Raw genomic sequence first — 20,591 nt, 5'->3', positions numbered from 1 at the left:
TGTGGCTTGTGATTCTGCCGCGAGCCAGCGTCACATGAGGCTGATTATCCCCGTAATTCTCCTCCACCGCTCGTAAACAACGCTGTCCTGTTACACACAAATGACTCAAGCGTGATCCCACAGCCCATGTGGCGGGCTGCGACGGGACTACTCTGGATATCTTCTGACTTTCTGTTGTCTTTTTTTTGTTTTGTGAATTGTGACTGAACGAAGGCAGCTGAACAGTAAGTCATGCTATGGGGGAAAATTGTTTAACTTTAATCATTTTTGGGGACTTTTTCTGTCACTGGAGCTGTTCAGACAAAGATGGAAATCATTTCTTAATCGGATGTGTGGTTAACATTTTCTGTGCATTTCCTCTGAAGGTTACTGCTACCTGCATCATAGCCTCAATCTTTACTCCAGGGTGGATCGATTTAGCCTCTGCAAGATGGACAACACAGGAGTGACAAAAGGAATCGTGGTATGTTCAAACAAAGGATTATTACTGCTGAATTCAGAAATGTAGTATGTCCCAGTTATATACTGACATTACTGGAGAATGATTAATTCCTCAGCTACAAAAATTAGAGCTGTTTGAAAATGATAACATGTTTGTTTTTCTCTGAAAGAATTCCTTAGGGTCCTGGTGTGATTAATTTACACTAAGCCGCTTTAAAATACCTTCAAGGTTTTAATATTCTAAACCGAGAAGAATATAATTAACAATGGAAGAAGAAATAACTACATGTTTGAGGTTCAGGATGCCGTCGGCTAGAAAAACAACTTGTGTATATCCAATATGGTTCTAACTCTCTGTTTACATCCCTGGAACTTTCACTTTAAACACACTTTTTAAAAAGGCAAATTCATCATTATTACTGCTGAAGGGACTTACAGAGTTACTTATTCTGTTGTTCTCTTGCTGTGATTACTTTTTGTGTGAAGATTCTAACTTATGTCTGTTGTCAGCTCTCCTGAATTTCTATGAGTGTTTAGTTTTAAAATACTCCTTCAGTTTCAAATATCACTTGATTTATTGTCCCACAGTGGAAACTTGTTTTCCATCCAGGTCATACAATAAAACATATAGACAACAGAAGCACACAGACTCAGTCAGGACACAATCTCAAAAAGGTATGCATGCAGTACAGTCACCTGCTGCTTGTTTCTTACACAGCAGCGCCTCCTACTTCTCTTACTTCAGCAACATTTCAGGATTATGTAAAGAAATGAATTGGACCTTTTGAGATATCTCACTCAAATATAACAAAACTGATAAGTTAAATCTGTTCCAGTGCTGTTTCTCCATTTCTAATGGCCTGCTGTCTGTCCTAGATCAAAGATGACTGGCCTGGATACAGTTTGGATCTCTTCACGTACCCTGAACACTACCATGAAGACATAGAGAGTGTTTACATTCCACATGGCGTTATCATGAACAGGTAAAAACACACCTGAAAAGGGATTCTTTTAATAACTACCTGCTCATTTGTATTTTGATGATGCTTTTCCTCCTGCAGGATAGAGCGTATGGCCAAATACATCATGGATGACTTTGGAAACAGCAACATCATGGTGCTGTGCGTCCTGAAGGGAGGCTACAAGTTCTGTGCAGACCTGGTGGAGTTCCTAAAGGTGCTTGGTCGAAACTCCAACAAGTACCTGGAAACCAGGGTGGAGTTCATCCGTCTCAAGAGCTACCTGGTAGGTGACCTCAGGAAAAACAATATCGGATGTTGTTTCTTATTTTGTCTTGGAGTTTGTTGCAGGTTTGGTATCCAGTGCCTGAAACAATTACAAGTCATTCTTCACCCTTTCCTCTCTTCATTTCCTGTTCCTTTTTTTAAAGGGGAAAAAAAGCCCCCCCAAAACATAAATTTACTTCATTCTGCTGTTTAAAAAAGCAATCTAGTAGTGCTGAAAGAACTGAGTTGATTCATTTGATTAGAGAAAATATAATTGAAAATTTGACGTATTTTGAGAATGAGTTAATTCTATTTAGCAATAAAGTCAAATATTCCATCATCACAGCTTCTCAAACAAATTGATAACCAGATTTCCTATGTTTTATATCACTGTGAATTGAATATATTTAGGTTTTGAGAACGTCAAAATTATGAAAAGAGGTCAAATATTGCTTTTGGAATTTGTGATAGGCAGTTCTTATTCATTTTGTTTAGGTGTAACGAATGACGGCTTAATCAATAACCAAAGATGTTCTTGAAAACATCCCTACAATCATGCATGGAAGACACTTCCCCTTTATTTTACATCCCAAATCTAACTCTGACTTCATCTTAACCACTAGATGTCACTGTTGATCCTGTTTAGCATTTGAAGCTCATTCAGGCAGGACAACCTCAAGGGCGATTGATCATGGATCGAGTGCAGAGCTCAGGTCACAAACACAACACTCTGATCGTTTGTTTTGGTGCAGCTGCCAAGAGAGACCGATTGTGACACCGTCTAACACCTGGAATTCATAAAAGGAGGATTTTTAACTTTTGGAATTCAATATCAATGTTTACTATGATATCACTTGCCACCACAGTCAGATATGATTCTTGTGTGTGTTTTGGCACACAAAGCATCCAAAATGATGTGATTTACATTCCTCTGCATGTGGTCACATTCCTTCTCTTCCCTTACAGCACATGGGAAGACTCACTTTGTACTTAAAGAAGGATTTAGTAGCTAAAAGGACATCCTAGATTGAATTATAGATTTTTTCTAGCTTTGGTGGATCAGTGAAAACACGTTGAGGTCATTTTGTAAAATCAGGATAGAAAAAATAGACTTATATTAATAAATAAGTGTATGAATGAAGGAATGACTGAAACATACCTGCAGGCTGTCGACTCAGCCACATGAGAATGTCTCAAATAAACAACACGTAATGAAATTCTTATTAAAAACAACTTTATTTAATTCTGTGAGCACAATTATAAGCAGCAGCTTTATACACAGATCAACTGACACAAAACGAATACACAGAAGAAGAAAAAACAAACCATCACACAATCTGCATGTGGAATGTAAATACATGAATTATTTAGTTAATACAAATCTAAAATGATAACTTTGTAAAGAAATATAGAAAAGTAGGATGTATGAAAACATCATCGTTGCATTTTGATGTCAACAAATGGCAGCAATCAGTGGTGACTGTTTCTTCACTGGAGGAGAGTGTGTGTGTGTTAGAGTGATGACTCTGTTAGTCGATCTCACAGGTCATGATGTAGTCATGTGAACTGCCTCCAGGGCCAGGATTCTGTCCATGTCACTGCTCCTCCTACAGTGATGCATCGGTAGCTGAGCGACCCTAACTTCAAAGGTTGATGTTCAAAGCTCACCACTGGACTCCTACAGTGACAAAAAGAGAGCCTGACTTTACTTTTTAGAATCATGTGGTGCATTCATCATCTTAGTAAGGCAGTTAACCCTTCATAATGCCGCAGACTGATCGCTCTAAGACTGTAAGACAGACGCAAACTCTTCAATATCCACAAGAAAATGTCACTTTTCTTCAATAAGACAGAATATATATTACAATTTCTGATGCTAAAGATAATAAATCTTAATTTCATTTTAAAATTCATCTCCCTCTATCCTTCTTACCAAGCCCAACGCAGCAGATGGCCGGTTCTTCATTAGTCTGGTTCTGCTTGAGGTTTCTGCCTCTTCAAGGATTTTTTTTCCCTTTCACTGTAACTTTGTTGATGTTGTTTAGTGCTGAGCTCATGGTGAGGTAATGGTTGATCTTTGTGAACAATTTAACTAAGAGCATGGTCTACATCTGCTCTTTTTGTAAAGTTTCTCGAGACAACATTTGTTATACGATCGGGCCTCGACTGATGTGAAAAATTCCCAACTCTCTTTTGAACAAACAACATAAAGACACAATTTCTGCATCACACAAAACATTGCTTTTTGCATTATATAAAAACAGTTTTCATAATTGCTGATATCAGAACACATATATCGACTTAACTGTGAAAGGCTTTATTAGTGTAGACCAATCTACAGATCTGTGAGGCTCTACTTATAAATGATTACTCTCTATTTTCATCTTCCCCAGAATGACCAATCAACAGAGGAGCTGCACATCATAGGAAGCCGAGATCTGTCTTTCCTGCGAGGGAAGGTGGGTGTAAATTAATTTCCTACTGATTTTGGATATTAACTGGTGAATTGGCAATATTCTGGTAGTTTTATTTAGGAGATATAAGTCTGCTTCAATAAGGAGCTGTCAAAACAACAAAGATTTAATTTATGTACGTATGAGTGATCCTCTGAGATTAAATACATAGCTATCAGGACTATATTTAGTTTTAAACATGTTTTTTATTGCACTGAGTTTTCCCTTGGACCAGAAAACACCCTATGCATCGTCATTTGAAGCTTTTTCCTTAAAAAAAAAAATAGTTTTACTTTTTACCACCTCCTCCATGTAACAGGATAACAAATGTTCTTACACTGCAGATTTACTGACAGTTTATCTGAATAGAGGACTCAGGGGGGCACGCAGGTTCTTGAGAAATGATCCTCCTCACTACATTATTATCTCAGATATAAGACAGACGACCCTGCTTACTCAGCAGACTGAGTTTGCAAATATGCCCTCACGCGTTCTACGAAAAAAAGACTCATATTGAATTCCCTGAAATGAAATGTACTGAAGGTGAAAAGGTCCTGAGTGCTAAAAAAAGGAACACCTTACTCCCACCTTGCACAAAGAACATGAATCACACTTTGACTGTGTTACGTAAATCAACGTTACAATCCTTTAACCTCCCACAAGGACCTCTTTATCATCAAAAACACAAGATCTTCAATATGTATATAACCATGATTCTTTGGGAGCAAGATTAAGTCACAGCTCCAGATGACTGTGGAAGTGTGGAGATACTTTCCCTGCTGCTTTAGAACCTGTTCATCTGTGTTGTGATTGTGACTGACGATTTTAAAGAAAGCAGCAGTTACAACCACTGTTCAGAGTTTCTCATGCAGATCCTATCACAATGATTTCTTAGCTTTCAGACGTCTTAATCCCAGCTGTTAATGATGTTGCAGACACAGCCGTAGCACTCTGGGATTTCTCGATAATGGAAGGCTGTCCACGCTTAGGCACGATTGCCTAGTGTGAGTGCGCCCTCCTAAACTCTTTGCCTGTTTCTAGATTGACCGAAAGTTATTTAGAGTCCGAGTCAGAATGACGACTGCCATCTATGGGCTTCATAACGTCTCTTCAGAAACCAATGATGATTGATGTTTCTGAGTGTACATCCATATCTCTTACAGTCTATAGATGAACCTTCATCCAATAACAATGACTGATAACCACATTTTTCCTCAGAGTGTCAGTATTCATCAATCCAGCAACAGGAATAAAACAAAATCATGATCCAGGCGTCCTGTCAGAACTATAACATCGATCCTATGCACAGTGAAATAACTGCAAGTGCCTGGTTATCGCCCAACTCACTTGTAAAGAATATTTATAGCCGCAGCAAGCAGAACAACGGGAGAGATTTATTTGAGTGTTTTGTGTTCTCTACTTTCCCCTTCCCACTTTCTCTGAGTATTGTGTAACAGTGTTCAGGTGTAGACTTGAGAGAACACTGGCCAGCTGCCTGCATTCTCTGTGCTCACTCTCCCCAAACCATAGATACTCTCCTCTGCGCTCACAAAGAGCTCCATACACCCAACTCAGGGAACAAGGAGTCATTTGAAACCCTGCAGCAGTGAAAGTGTGCAACAGCCCGGACTCTCAGAAGTGACTTTTTCTCACTCCTGACACACAGATGTTCATTACAATGTGGAAGAGAATGAGTCTACTGTGTTTTTGTTAAGATACTGCCAATGTTGTTGCCATAGAGATCATCTGTGAGGAATGTAGATCACACAGAAACAGTGAAGCCTTTATTATCCTGCACTTTTTTTTAAATACAGGTGACACTTTACTAATGTTTTCTCCTTTTTCCACATGATACCAAGAGTGTGCTCATCGTTGAGGTGAGTCTCAGGTGCATCTGTAGATTCTTTTCTATTTAGCACTGCTTTCTAATGTTCACCTTTTTGATTTATTGTTTGCACTCCTGTTTGTGTCCTTTTGATTAAGAAGCCATTGTGCTTGTAAGAGCTGCTTCTCTTTTGTTTTTGTTCCTCAAAAGCACAAAAAGAATCAAGTGCTTGCTTGTTAGGATCATGTTTCAGCTCCAACTCAAATCAGAATCACATATGCACAGTACAACAATGGTTGTTAACTCCCAGTTTCCAGTGGGTGTCTTTTTAAAATCATGTCGCTGGAAGTTTTCCATCCTGCAATCTGCATATTTCAAAGCGTTCTGCACTCCAATGTCCCACGTCCGTCCCTCTTCATCTCTTCCTCTTCCTTTGCTCTTCCCTTCCCTCAGGCCATACTGGACACAGGAAAGACCATGAAGGCCCTTCTGAAGCATGTGGAGACCTTTGAACCCAAAATGGTCAAGGTCGCAGGGTGAGCCAGCCTCTCAGTCGTCTGTGATTCCCCTATCAGGGGTGGAAATGCCAAGCATGTGACGAGCACAAAGGAGAGATATCGCTCGTCCACGAGACACTAGCTCATGTCTGTGGGCTGTTCATACACAAGATCATAGAAGCTAGATACACATCTTTCCTCACACAAGTTTCATGCTGAAAGTGTATCTGCTCTGTGACCTTAGCACTTTTCAACTGTTAACATGTTGGATGAATTTATGTAAGCTTTAGATTTTGATATGGAATTGTCTTTGTGTTTCTTTTTAACTTAAAAAAAACTTGAGTTAAGCCTTGAATCAAGGTTATTTCTGGCCTGTAACTTTTTGGAAACTGACTAATATTTATTTAATGTGTTTTAGTCTGTTGGTGAAGAGGGTCCCTAACATGACAGAAAGTTTGACTGACTGTAAGTAACCTTCTCTTTTAACTGCATCCATTCCTGTCACTTTATTGCAGTTGTATCAAGCCATTGTCATACCTCCTCTAATATGTCAGTAACAGAGACTCAGATGCATTATTTTCAGTGTTTCTCGAAGCTAAAGCAGTTGTTAGGCAAGCTCTGTTCTGCGTTTTATACCGTGTTGATAATCAAGAATGCTTCCTGGCATGATAAGCCGTCTCCAATCAGCCCTGGACTACATACCCAAGACAATAAAAATGTAGATAAAAACTGCAGAATTGAGGTTCAGTTACAGGGTGGGTGGCTTTTTGCAGTGTGTCGAGAAGGGTCAAGAAGAAGCCATTTTTTTATTCAGACAATCAGCATGGAGGCAGATTCTCAAACATATATTAGCAGCTTAAAGAGAAGGATAACAACTGAGTTAAATTCAAAATGTCAAGGGTGTCATGTTAGTTTATTGGTAAATGCATATACAGTACCATGCAAATGTATGAATTTCAGTATGCCATCCCCCCATCCCTTGAAACTTGCTGGTAACTAACTATTAGGGAGGAAAAGTATTAATGTGATCCTACAAAACCCAACCTTTCTGTAAAAAAAAAAGCCTATTATCTATGCCGAGAATGACAGTTTCCACAAAAAGATTTCCCCTGTAATATTTACCTTCTTGGTGATTTTGAGAATGCTTGTCTCACTTGTCTGTTTTATGGCAGCTTTTCATGATTAACAGAGCTTTGACTCTCCCATGAGCCAATACATGTCCTGCAAAATCTAGAGTCTCTGGCTTCAGTAAAGGACATTTTGCAATGTAATAAATCCAAATCCAGCCTTCAAGCTGCCAATTCTGACTCCAATGGGTGATGCTCTGCTACATTTTATCACAGACTGTATGAAAGAAGTGGACAAAGCCACCAAAACTTTAGCCTGTGATTTGTGAAATACTGTTTTTGTCAGGCTGTTTGGAGTAAGAGGTGAATATACTTGGATAGGAGGGTGGTGCTGCAGCAAATTAATGCTTAATCACATGTTTAATTTATGGATCTATATTTACTCTGAATGGGACCTTGGATTGGCAAATGATCATCATACTGTATTCTTTAAACTTGCAATTGTATTTTGACAGAGGTCATTGATTAACTAAAAATCACAGATTTTTTATGAGAACCATGCAGGTTTAAAGAACTTCTGCAACATCTCAGTTTACTCTTTAAACATTGATTTATGGATGTCACCTTTAATATTGGAATATAGATTGTACTCTTAACCACTTATTAATTGAACCGTTTCATCATGTTGCTCTCTAACATTCATTTCTGTGTTTTCCCTGATAGATGTTGGATTTGAAATCCCAAACCGCTTCGTGGTCGGTTATGCCCTGGACTACAATGAATACTTTCGAGACCTGAATGTGAGTCCACATCTGCACACGGCACCTGACCTTTTAAAAGAGCTTAGAGAGAGAGAGATGAAAGAGAAAGTGGGCGGGGAGGTAAACACGGTAAATCAATGAGATGCACTCCTCTCTGAAACCTGAACTCACCACACAGGTATCCCTCCCTGCCTGAGGAGACTTTAGGGAGGCTATGCTGCTCCAATCACAAAAATCTACATAGAAAAATATTTAGGGATGCTCAATACATGCCTCCGCTTTGAGCCAGACAGAAACATCTCTTCAGGCAGAAAAAGAAGGAGAACCATTAACAGCAAGCTATTTAACTTTAAATGTACAAATGAGCACATAAGACTGTTTTACTCCAAGCAGGCATGCTCATTAGCATCATCTTTTAAAAAGTTTCTATTGCCACAATATTTAATTGATAATCATTTATTTACAAGGTTTGAAATTTAGCGGAAAAGGTTAAAATATTTAACTGCTTACTCCAAAAAAAATGTTGTATTTAAAGTGATAACACGTAAACAGTGTGACTTTAAAGAGTCACATGTCAGTACAGTATTTTGAGAGTTTAAGATTGCAGCATTTTTTTTTATCTTATGTTAGCTAAACTTTACTGTACATCACTGGCTGAGTGTTTGTATTACTGGTACGTTCTTTGAAATCCGTCTACAACATCTAACTAAAAAAATCGTATCAACATTTATTCTTTAAAATCAAGGTTCAGAACGATAACGCACCAACAGCAAACTGTGAAATGCCTTCCCTCCCTCACCACTTGATTCATTCAGTGATACTCTTTCACATCACTTGTGCTCAACCAGCTCACTTCCCTGCAAACACTGAATCAGGAGTACATTTGACCCTCTGATATTTCAACATCTTATTTTAATCTCGATTTCTGAGTCTTTAATTAGAAAGTGCAAACGTATGGGAATTTTGACATTTCTATATTTGACAAAGCATGACCTCGTATTTACCCCTGACTCATGTGAAACACTGAGCCTACACTGACTCCCCTGCCTTCTTTCTGTGTGTGTGTGTGTGTGTGTGTGTGTCCCTGTGTTTTTTACTGGTGTGTGTGTCTGTGTGGCATGTAATGTGCATACTGTATGGTTGTGTGTGTCTGCATGTTTGAGGGGGGTGGTTTTCATTATGAAACTTTAAAAGAGGTTGACCTGTGGAATGTGGAGGTTAGGATCCCTTTATCAGGCTGAGTTAAAGCTTCCCCTCTTATCTGTCCGTATCCTACACAAGAAATATGAGCTGAACCCCTGGGAGGCTCCAAACTCAGATTAATGAACGTGTCATATCTATGTCGAAAAAACCTTCCTCACTTTTAAATTAACACTTGTTTCATCTATTCATGCTCTATGTGACACATATAATGGAATTTGCAGACCGTGCTGGAATTCCCCCAAAGTGCAGGGGGGTCTTAAACAAATATTTTTCTGTCATTTGATGTGGACAAGACTGAACATTTACGCTACACATGCTCATTTTTCTCCTTCTTCTGCTTCTTCCTCCCTCAGCATATCTGTGTCATCAGCAAGACTGGGAGGATGAAGTACAAGGTTTGAGGAGAATTAAAACCATAAGTAATCCATCTGCAGCAGAAAACTGTTCATCTACCTTATTCAACAATAAGTCATGGAGCAGTTTTGCACTATTTTGCTAAATAAGCCAATTTTTTTAGAAGAAAAAAACATATTTGTATTTATATTTGTATGTCTTGAGATTTTTTTAGGGTTTTGAATAACTACAAAATACTTCATTTAAAAGCTTGACAGTGTCATTATATAATGTCTTTATATTAAAAAATAATACTAAAGCATAGTAATGCCTCATCTTCTCTATTTTGTCTTTTGTTGTGGTGCACATGCTAAAAAACAAACAGATTGATATAAAGAGGAGTTGACTGACCACCAGTGTTGAGCGTTGGTGACAGATGGAGTAAGCTTATGGACGTTGGCATCCCCGCGCCCGGATGACGCCCACACTGACTCATGGAAAACACAGAGTGGGTGTAGAATCCGGGCGACTTACCAGTTTTACCACTCTGTATCTATTTGTTCCCAACTTTGATTTGACCTTGAAGGAAATGTGTGAGAATTCAACTGAGCATTTAGCAAAACTGTTGAAAGAATTAACCTACAGGTTCGGTTTATTAGTTAGTTTACCCACCAAATGTTTGATATTGATTTTTATACAGTGTTCAAGCATTTTAGCAGATGTTAATTCTTTAAATTGTCTTTTTCATATTGAGAGTTACACCGACTCACTCGACACAATTAGAAACTGCAAGCTCCAGCGAGAACAAATTAAGCAGAAATAAAACTTTCGGAATGTTAGATAAATTACTTCTTTCATCAATATTCCCAAATAACTGTTTCTGTTCAGGAAAAATGTCTGACTTTCACATAAACTGTAGTGTTTTTATAAGGTTTATTTGACTAATAAGTCAGCTCTGAGACCTTGATCTCAATGGGAAAACGCTGACTGCAATGGCAACAAATCCAAATACCTGCAGCATCAGTTCATGATCAGATTCTGATTCTTATTTTAGTTCTCTGAACTTCAAACACAACCACAGGCAGAGGTACTTCTTATGTTTTGTTGCCATTGTTGGGGTGACTAAGAAAGCAAATTGTGCATGTCAGCAGACAGAATAGCGCATGCCTCACTTCATGCAGCGTGCACTGGGGTAGCTTTATCATCTGGATACGCACTCTTGGTTCTCAGTCACCTGAAACTCTAAACAGCATAGCAGGAATGCATGCTCACACACAGGCATTATTCTGTGATTATTTCAGATATGACATCTCAAAGTATAGAGCAAAAAGAGTCAGAGTGCCTGACTTTTAACCCCAACATGCTTCAAACCTGCAGGTACAAACCAGCCATAACTGAAGCTTCAAGTGACTAATGATATGATGCAATTCTCAAGACTAAGTTCAATAACTTTGTGGAATAAAAAATTGAATTCTACTAACTGTTTGTTTCCCTCACTTTTTAGGAACTAGTTTCTAATCCAAAGGTTATGATCCAGCTCAGGCCACAAGGTCTCTTCATGTTAAATGACCTGATAAATGAGTTGCCATGTGGATAATATGAGTGACTGCAAACAAAAGAGTGACGTGGGAGGTCTGGAGCACTCAGATTCCACGTAGTGCTTTTAAAATTTCCTCACGTTTTATGTCTATGGGGGTAAACAACACCTTGATTAATACATTCCGAGGGAGATTAAATTCAATCAGGTCTTGTCCCTGACCTCTAAGGTGCAGAAAAGGGAGATAAGCCCAAAAGGAAGACACTAAAACAAAATATCCAGCTTTTTAGTTATCTGTGCAGACTCGCACACAAAGACCATCATTGTACCTTGAGCTGAAACCTGTGTGTCCTTATCATAAAGCATCAGCACTTGGCGGTAGTGGTTAACCTATCCTGGTGCTAATGCCTCCCGCACTGCCCTGGGAACCTGAACGCCATTGTGCTTTGCCTCGATGCAGGGCTTGGTGAAAGTGATACGGGACACAAAGCATGGCAGGTTTCACAAGCTGCGTCTTTGTGGTGCTCCGTCAGGGGAACACAGGACGGGGCCGACCACAAGAAAAAGTAGGCTACAGGTAAAACTGCGCTCAGGACAAAAGGAACAAAACGAGAATTGTACATTTGAATGGACTCGCATCTATGCATTTGACATTTGACGCCTGTGGTTGGAGATTGTGCAGTAGGAATACATTTCAGATCACCAGTTCAAATGAATGGACTGTTGACTAGAAAAACTTTCATGATCTTCTTCCTGCTAAAGACGATTTTGACATTTTAGATATTTGTTTGCATGTTAAAGCTCTTTTCATGGTATTACTTTAATGTCCACTCACAACATTTGACCTGCAGATAAAAAAAGCTTTCAACTAACTTTGTTGTAATACATCAAATTGCAACATTATACATGGTCCCTTTACAAATAAAAAAAATGACCTTTTTTAATCTAAAAGACTAATTTAACCTAAATGTTGCAAGCAGGTGTTTAAATAAAGCTTTCATTCCTAGTTCGGACTGACTATCTAGCGCTTCACTCACAGATCTCAGTACACAAATAGAAAGTACATCCTCTCCAGCTTTCATTGTGTTCCAATTATGGCACCGGCCAGCCAGAGGGCTGGATACATTGACTGCTGTTGGGATTCATCCAGTCATCAAACTTAGTGCCAGATCCACTTATACAACCCCGAGCTGGGGTGGTGGTCATCCTCTTAAACCCTTACTTTAACTACAGCTCCTAAAATAAGCATTCATTAGATTTCTACATATTGTATCGCCCTGATTGATTTTTTTGGATGAAGGAAGCGATAATAACATTGATCACGTACTCTACATGTTGTTGGCAGAATCCGTTCCACCTGTCCTAATCCTTACGCTGCTTGGCTTTGAACTTGGACTTCATGTGATGTCCTAATCCAGCCAAACATTTTGCTGCCACGAGAGAGCCCGTAATCTTCCCTCTGCTGCCGAATGTTCGAGTCACGCTGACTCTGCAACTTCACATGAGCTGTTAATGGTCTCACAAATGCTCCAACAAAACCTAAAATCTAAAAAAAAAAGAAAAAAAAAAGTAGGGCAAAAAGGTACAGAACGAGGGCGAGTTAGAATACAAGATAACACAATGGCATCTGAAAAAAGCATTGCAGACACTGGCTACAGGCCTATAATGACTCTTCAATGAGCTTTACTCACCATTCACTGATCTGAAATCCTCTGCCTGCACTTTGCCATTCATGAAAACAACACTACCCTGAATGAATGTCTCATAACAAAGTGCTGCACAGAGCAAAGAGAACCGGCCGGACTGCATTTTAACTAAAGTATCACAGGAAATAAAACACACATTTGAGTCTTATATTGGTGCATTGACATATTTTTATCATTCACTTGACAATTTGTATTTGCAGTTTTGTATCTCTTTTTGTAGCTTTCAGCCAATCTTGTTGCAGCAGATGGCGTACTACCAACGATTCTGTTTCTCCTCGAGGTGTCTGCCTGTTAAAGGAAGTTTTTTTCCTTGCAACTGTTGCCAAGTACTTGCATATTGTTTGATTATTCCGAGTTGCTTTAAATTGTACTTCAAAGAGTATGGACAAGACTCTAGACCTTCTATGTGTGAAGTTACATGAGATAACTTTTGTTATGATTTGACAGCATATAAATAAAAACCGATGAAAAAAAACAGTCATCCCCCATTTAAAGTCATTGCTTAGCTAAAAGATTGAGTTTAGTTTTGATGCATAATCACACCACCAAATCAACTAGATGTCCTTGCTGTTTTAATAGTGCAATAAAAAACAAATTGCATTTGGTAGACATGGACCTCATGTTTGCCATCACATAATGCAGAGTCCCACTTACATCAGTTTAAGTTCTCCATTGTCTGAATGAGGGTGCACTAGGTCTTTAGACAATAGCTCCTCTCTGAAACCAGGGAAACCTCGCCACAGTATGGGTCAAAAGAGTCCCATTGTCCTGTCCTCTATTGTGCTGCTGGAGTAGCCTGCAAACAGAACACTGTCAGCCTTTGTCTTTGTCAGGATCAGCTGTGCATCTTTTTTTTTTTTTAAACCCTGCTGTGTGGAGTCCCATGTGGCTGCCATGCCCTATATGTCACCAGAATAAAGTTAAGGACACTGCTGTTACAGTTGATAATGGATGGGCAAATATGTTTCACCAATTGAACGTTAGGAAATTGGAGAGTTCAGCATATGTGTGGAGCCTCAGGGCTTTTCCTCGCCCATCACAATGACTTTGCTGTGATTTCAATCGGAGAGGGTCTGAAAGGCTTCATGATGACAGAGTGTGGGAATGTATTGCTCAGTGTAAAGATATAGATGGTTAGATGAGTACTTAAATGCATTATCTGAGTGAAAAGTCAGACCGTGAGTAAATGTACATGCCTAATTTCTGGAAACTGCTTGGCAAATTAATAATTTTGTACTGAACAAGAAGTAGAAAAAAAAACTAAAAACCAATTACTTGGGTCAAATCAGCAATAGCATCAAAAGTAAAAGCTGTACAGTAAAAGTAGACAAGTGTTAGCATCAATATAAAGCAGACTTAAAGTCCTGAAACTAAAAGTGCTAGCAATGCAGAAAAATGCATTACAAAATAAAGTTAACTATTTTATATTATTGGAAAACAACAGTTTTTGTTTATTATAAATTTATATATTTCTCACATTAATGTAATTTAACTTTTAAGTAATGGTAAATGTGGCACTATTGTATTTTTTATGCTGCAGGGTAGTGTTTATGTATTAAATATTTGAATCTTTAAAGTATTAGTCACCAAAAGTATCATGCAAATAATGGAAAAGAAAGACAATAATGTTTATAAGTATAAATCAATATAAAATGAAGTTACTCAGGACTTGAGTAAATGCGTTGAGACTTTCCACCACTGCACAAGAACATACACTGAAGTGATGTTGAGCCAGTAACCAGAATGGACCAGCTTCCACTCTTTATTAGAAATGTTATGTAACAACAGCTCCAATAGGCCCGCTTTAAAATTCCAAAATTAAACTAACCACCTGATTGGACGACGCCCTGTTCGGAGGGCAAGCCGAGGGGCGGGGCTTCGGCCGAGTCGGGGAGATTCATCTATCTACATAGAGATTGTCGCGCCGCCAACCGGGGGACCACGTAGGAGGAGTGCATACTACTTTTTTTTTTGTTTCTATTTTGGCTGTTTTCGCGTCGAGTAGAGGCTCGAAAATGATGGGAAATGAATGAACACGGGAGGTTTATTTTTTGTCGGGTGTCCCTGACGAAGAAATGCACAGTGAAGGGCGGATACCGTGTTTTTTCCAGTGTGTTTTTTCCTAACAGGTAGTGAGCCTCAGCGGTCAGTGAATGCAGCACTAGAAGGAGACTGAATATCCCGCTTTGTAATCTCTTGACAGCCCTTTTAACCCATCTTTGGCTCGACGGAGGACACCTCACTTGCCCCGCAAACATGGACAATGTGTTTATTCGGTCGTTTTGGGATAGTTTTATGAATTTGTAACAGGTAGGTTTTTTGGTGTTATTCACAATTATAGCCATGGCAACAACCTGTCGTCCGCCCCGGGTCATTAACATTGTAACATCAACAACAGTAACATTATTTGGCAACAGTATCTAAAAAAACGGGGAGTTTTCTTGATGAAAGATGGAAATATAATATTTATTTATTTATTTATTTGCACACATGTAAGAATACATCAAAATAGGATTAAAAAAACATAAAAGGTGTGTCAGGAGAGTTGAAGAAGCCAACAGGCTGATACAAGGGACCTCACCTCTTTAGAGACAAATAAATCAACTAAACAAATCGAATTACACAATTTCAAAACAAAATTAAATATAAACACATATACAGTAACCTATACACGTATTCATACACACACACTTAGACACATACATACAATAGAAAGACTGTGAATGTTAACCCTTTATCTTGATCTATTAAAAACGCAGTGAATGAGTGAGTTGATGGAAAAAAATATGTATATATTTTATATATGCAAAAGTTTGACCTCATGGATTAAAGTAAAATGGTTCGTTTTTTGGGCGTGTGTGTAAAATATATCGTATCCTATCTGTGTGTATTTAGCTTAGGGCTTAATTCACGATGGTTGCTGTGCGTTTTACATAAATGTGAATATGTTGTCGTGCTGTTTGCACCTCCAAACAGCGAAAGTGCTTCATGTCCTTGCCCATGCTTTCCCCCCCTTTTGAGGATAGCATCACAGAGGACCAATTTTTTCCACATGATTTTTGTCAAGGTTGCAAAAAAAACCCCTCCACAATCCACCTGCCAATGCTCGCTTCAAGACACATAAACTCAATATTAACTGAATACAAGTAGCTAAACAGTAACCAACCCTTAATGTATGCCATGTAAAAAGCACCATTACCCTTTATGCTTCTTTATTGATCTTAGTGTGCTTTGCAAAAACCCAGTGCCATCACCATAATGCTCTAAATGTAATAAATTCAATGTATTATATGAACTTATGACAGCTATAACTTTGCTCTAGTGTCTGCTGCATCATATCTTATTTTACAGATGAAGATAAGAGGCTGTCCTTGTTTGACCAGGTCCATGCATACTGTATAGGGAGCTTTAGTGTGACGTTTAATGGCTGTAGTATTTTTCAATTCAGGGTAACTTACAGTGGCTGTTGTACCTGTATGCCCAGGCTCATCTTTTTGATAAAAATGTGTTGGAGTTGCCACTTCGACACCTTTTATTTCACTAACTTCTGTCCTCTGTTTTAGATTTCCGCCCCTGATGGACATGAAGACGAAGGACGGTGTGGATTAGGATCTTTTTGTCCTCTTCCTTTTTCTTTCTTTTTTTTTTGTTCTTCTATATATTTTTATTTGTTGGCTTCATCCTCTTCATCTCCATGTGGTCTCTAAAGGACTTTTTGCTCCTGTGCGCTTCGAAATGAAATGATGGCAGCACGTTGGAGTGATTCCCCCCAGGACAATGAAGAGAGTAAACACAGAGCTGTGACTCCGTCTTGTGAGGTAGGACTGTGTGTATGGAGACGAGTCTGGGTCTGTTATGGTTCACTGTGCAGTCTGGCATAGTGGCTTTTGATTCAGTTGTTGTGTTTTCATATCTGCTGACATAATAAAGCAGCTTGTGTGTTTAAATTGTTTGTATTTTTGCGAGATTCTTTATGTAATATATATTTTTGCCACAATGCATACTTCATTCTACTTCACAGAAGTGTAAATCACTTGCATGTGGATTCATTAGTTACAAACATTTATCTGGACGCATGTTAAGCTTCTGTAACTTCTTCAGTGCGGTCTCAAATAGACTTTCACTCTCAGAAATCTCATGACATGTTGCAGAAGGTGCAAAGTGTCTCTCAGAGCAAGTGTGTTAGCTAAGCGTTGCAGCGCCAAGCACATCACACCACATCTGCCAGCGTCCAGGGTGACTAAGTTCACATTTTTCCCACTCTGACAACTGTTTAAGTGCACAAAGAGAGTTTTATACTTGCAGTGCTAATCTTACAGGCTCTTTATGGGTCTGCATGCCAAACTCTCATAAATGGCACATTGTGGAACTCATCCCTTTTCCTCTTATGGCAGTTTCAATGGTTACATCATCATAATCATCATCAGCGACCAGCCAGGCTTGATGCATGTCATAACAGCAGCACTGCAGCGGTGGCATGTTTTGGATTAATCCATCATTAGAAAATGGCAACAGTGCTCTGTGTGTGTGTGTGTGTGTCTGTGTGTGTCTGTGTGAGTGTATGGGTCTATAATCCTCTTACGAGAACTAGCTGAGGATGGACGACATAAATCTTTGGAAATTGGGTAACAGCTGATGGAGTAAAGCAGGAGCACAGGATGTACATATTTGTGTGAAAGTGTCTTAATGAGAAGTTGGAGATGTAGAGTTTGTTTGAGGTGAACGAGCAGCATTTGCAACGTTGACATTTTTGTTTTATTAGTTACATTTTAGAACAAAAACAGAGACCGAATCTGCAGAGATAACGAGACGGGAGTGTGTTGTTGTCACTGCAAACCTCTTCTACCTTCTGCACTGGCTCTTTGGAGTGTCTCTGCGCTGTGGTTTTTCCTCACATCTGTCTCTTCAGTCTTCAAAATGTTTCCCGTAACATCACTTAACTCTCCCTCACAAACACCACCACAGCCTGCCGAACTCCCAGCTGTTGAGCAGAAGCATCAAAAGTACACCCATTACTTGAAAGCACAAGCTGCCCCTCTACAAACTTCTTAAATTTGGATACTCTTGAGCTTAAGGAAGTGCAAATTATAAAAAAAAGGGGCTTTGTAGGAGCATTATTGCCCACTGAATCGACTGGATGCTTTGATAAAAAGGGAGATTTGACTCCATTTCTTTTAAATAACCAGGAGGGCCAAACACACTCTACATTTCTGCCGCAGGTGTGAGTCACCTGTGAGTCAGTAGACATGTTTAGCCTGATAATTTTTGCAGCCGGAGGCTTGACACTGGAGTGAGTCAGGTCGTGTTTTATCTACCTGGAGCCTCCTACACCGCTCACACAAACACAAACTTTCAAGCCTCTTCAGGGTAGGGCGATAAAATGTTTTGGGTGTGGAATTTTATGTAAATAATGATAAACTTTGTACCACTTTGACTCTTTGTTTATTTCTTAGCTTAGTTATAAGAGAAACATGCTGAGCTAGCATAAGCAACAGCTCAGTGGGCAGCCCATAAAGACCATGAAAAGATCCACTGGAAACAGATTTTAACATGTAACTGCACATTTGACTATTTTAATGGGCTTTGATAACTTGGGTCTTGTGAAAGATAAAATCTGAAGGAATCCAAACCTTCAAACTAAACTTACCGTGGCGAAGGCAGCTCGGCTCACAGACATCGCGTACAGCAAACAGCACTGGAGAGACACATATTTTAGCTTTTTTTCAGTATGAAGGAGACCGCTGGGACTAATTCAGCTCCTGATAGAAAACAATAATACATCTGATTCAATGACTGACCTAAGGTCCTGACAGGCAGCTCAGCTCTCAGCCCCTACTATTGTTCTGTATCTGCCAAAGAAGGTTTGAGAGACTCTTGCTTTAACGTGAGCCTGATTTATTTATTTATTTTGCCATATGTACAATGATCTTTGCTTAAAAGTGGAAGCAGCCTCTTCAAAGTGTGATAGTCTAAAACTAAACTACATGAATATGTTTTAATGTTTGTTCAGGGTTCCGTCATTGTATTGTGATAAATATCCATTTTGATTTAAATACAACAAAATACACCAGATCGTATTTTTTACATTATTACCTCGTCCTCAGATTCACTGCTTTTAATCACCATGGCCCCCCTGGGGTGTAATGACAGTATAGAGACCCCAGGCGGGACACCCCACCCCTGCCCCCCCCCCCCCCCCCCCCCCCCCCCCCCCCCCCTTCCATCCACTCCGCTGCTTCATTTCAGCTTGTTAATGAGACATAGAGACACCCGCCCGCCCCACCCTGATGCCGCCTAAGCGATGGCAGTGACGGTGGGGTAATTCAAGCACAGCTGCCCTCGTCATTAAGAGGAAAAACACCCCACGTGTGTAACGTCTGCTGTTCTCTCTCTCTCTCTCTCTCTCTCTCTCTCTCTCGCTCTCTCTTGGCCTCATTCACATTCCCTATCCCTCTCGACCTGCTGTCACAGTGATAGGGGCAGGGGCATTTTGAAGCAGCTGAGGCCCTCACATCTCAAAGGAGTATGTAGTGAATTTGATGTAACAATTGTTTTCATCATTAATTAATGTCCCAGTTTTTTTTGTTGTGTGAAATGAGGGCTATCAAATTTCTTGTTTTGAACAAATGTTGTGTTGACAATTTGCTATTTCTACCAATTTTGGTATGTTGGTTGGACAAATTGAGATGTTCAGTCAACCAATAGTTTATGGATTAGTCAAAAAGGAAAACTTGCATGATGACATTGAGGATAACTGTAAGTTGTAGCTTTCAACGGGGGTCAATACTGATGTAGACATTCAAATATTGCTGGACCCCCCCCCCCCCGCTCAGTCTTTCTCACCACATACTCCATGTATTAACTTCCTGACAAACCCTGATGATAAAATGTGTTTCCAAGGCATTTAAAGAATACACTGCTTCAACCTGCTCCCTCCAACACATATTGATCACATCTTCATACATGTCGGAGCAGATGAGACCAATGGCGATGCTGCGATTTGCTGCTGATGCTCTGCTCTAAATATAGCCCCTCCCAGCTCTATAAACCCCTGCTCTTTTTTTTTTTTTTTTTTTTCCCTCTTCCCTCGTCCACATGCTTGCCTTTCACTCGTCCTCTATTCCCGCGTGTTTTTGGTGCTGCTATATTTAACCCTGTGGAAACATGAATGCTGTGTGCGTCGGGGAGGGAAAAATGGAATCACTGTGCTGGAAGCCACGTTCCTTTTTTTTTTTTTCTCCTTCTCCTGAACGCTGTTAAAGGCAGAGAATATGTGACTGTCGGTCAGGGCTGTATCATTTTGAGGGGTTGGGGAATTTGACAGTGGTCAGTTTGGGACATGCAAAAGCTTGTTTTTAAACTGAGGAAACCAGAATGTCCCGCTTGTCTTTCCACTTACATCCCCAGCTGCACACGTGTAAAAAGACAAGCTACATTTCAGCCCTATTGATTACGCTCACTATGATCTCACTTTTTGTAGTTTAGAAGTCTGTGGGTGTATTTTAGTCACTGCTTGGAAAGACAAAAGATTACAGTGTCTAC

At 39.5% G+C, this 20,591-nt stretch overlaps 2 protein-coding genes across 3 annotated transcripts in view; both read left to right on the top strand.

Annotated features, from left to right (window-relative positions):
• The first annotated feature begins 97 nt into the window (after nt 1-97).
• prtfdc1a (phosphoribosyl transferase domain containing 1a) lies at nt 98-10,130 on the top strand. Of its 2 annotated transcripts, XM_020633682.3 has the most exons (10): nt 99-224; nt 366-463; nt 1,318-1,424; nt 1,503-1,686; nt 4,061-4,126; nt 5,980-5,997; nt 6,399-6,481; nt 6,861-6,907; nt 8,233-8,309; nt 9,827-10,130. In XM_020633682.3, exons 2-10 carry the CDS (start codon nt 431-433, stop codon nt 9,872-9,874), a joined length of 663 nt encoding a protein of 220 aa, XP_020489338.2. In that variant the 5' UTR covers nt 99-224; nt 366-430; the 3' UTR covers nt 9,875-10,130. The 2 variants fall into 2 exon arrangements, with proteins under 2 accessions (XP_065805143.1, XP_020489338.2); XM_065949071.1 differs by lacking the exon at nt 5,980-5,997 and having other exon boundaries at nt 98-224.
• Nucleotides 10,131-14,976: 4,846 nt separating this feature from the next.
• LOC109983799 (rho GTPase-activating protein 21) overlaps nt 14,977-20,591 on the top strand; it is an 80,728-nt gene continuing 75,113 nt past the window's right edge. Inside the window, exons 1-2 of the mRNA XM_065948603.1 lie at nt 14,977-15,359; nt 16,613-16,867. Coding sequence (XP_065804675.1) covers nt 16,790-16,867 — 78 coding nt within the window. The 5' untranslated portion in view covers nt 14,977-15,359; nt 16,613-16,789. The remainder of the gene's footprint in view (nt 15,360-16,612; nt 16,868-20,591) is intronic.

The sequence above is a fragment of the Labrus bergylta genome, chromosome 20 (genome assembly GCF_963930695.1).
Source record: "Labrus bergylta chromosome 20, fLabBer1.1, whole genome shotgun sequence".
NCBI classification, from domain to species: domain Eukaryota; kingdom Metazoa; phylum Chordata; class Actinopteri; order Labriformes; family Labridae; genus Labrus; species Labrus bergylta.
This window is presented reverse-complemented; position numbering and strand designations above follow the sequence as displayed.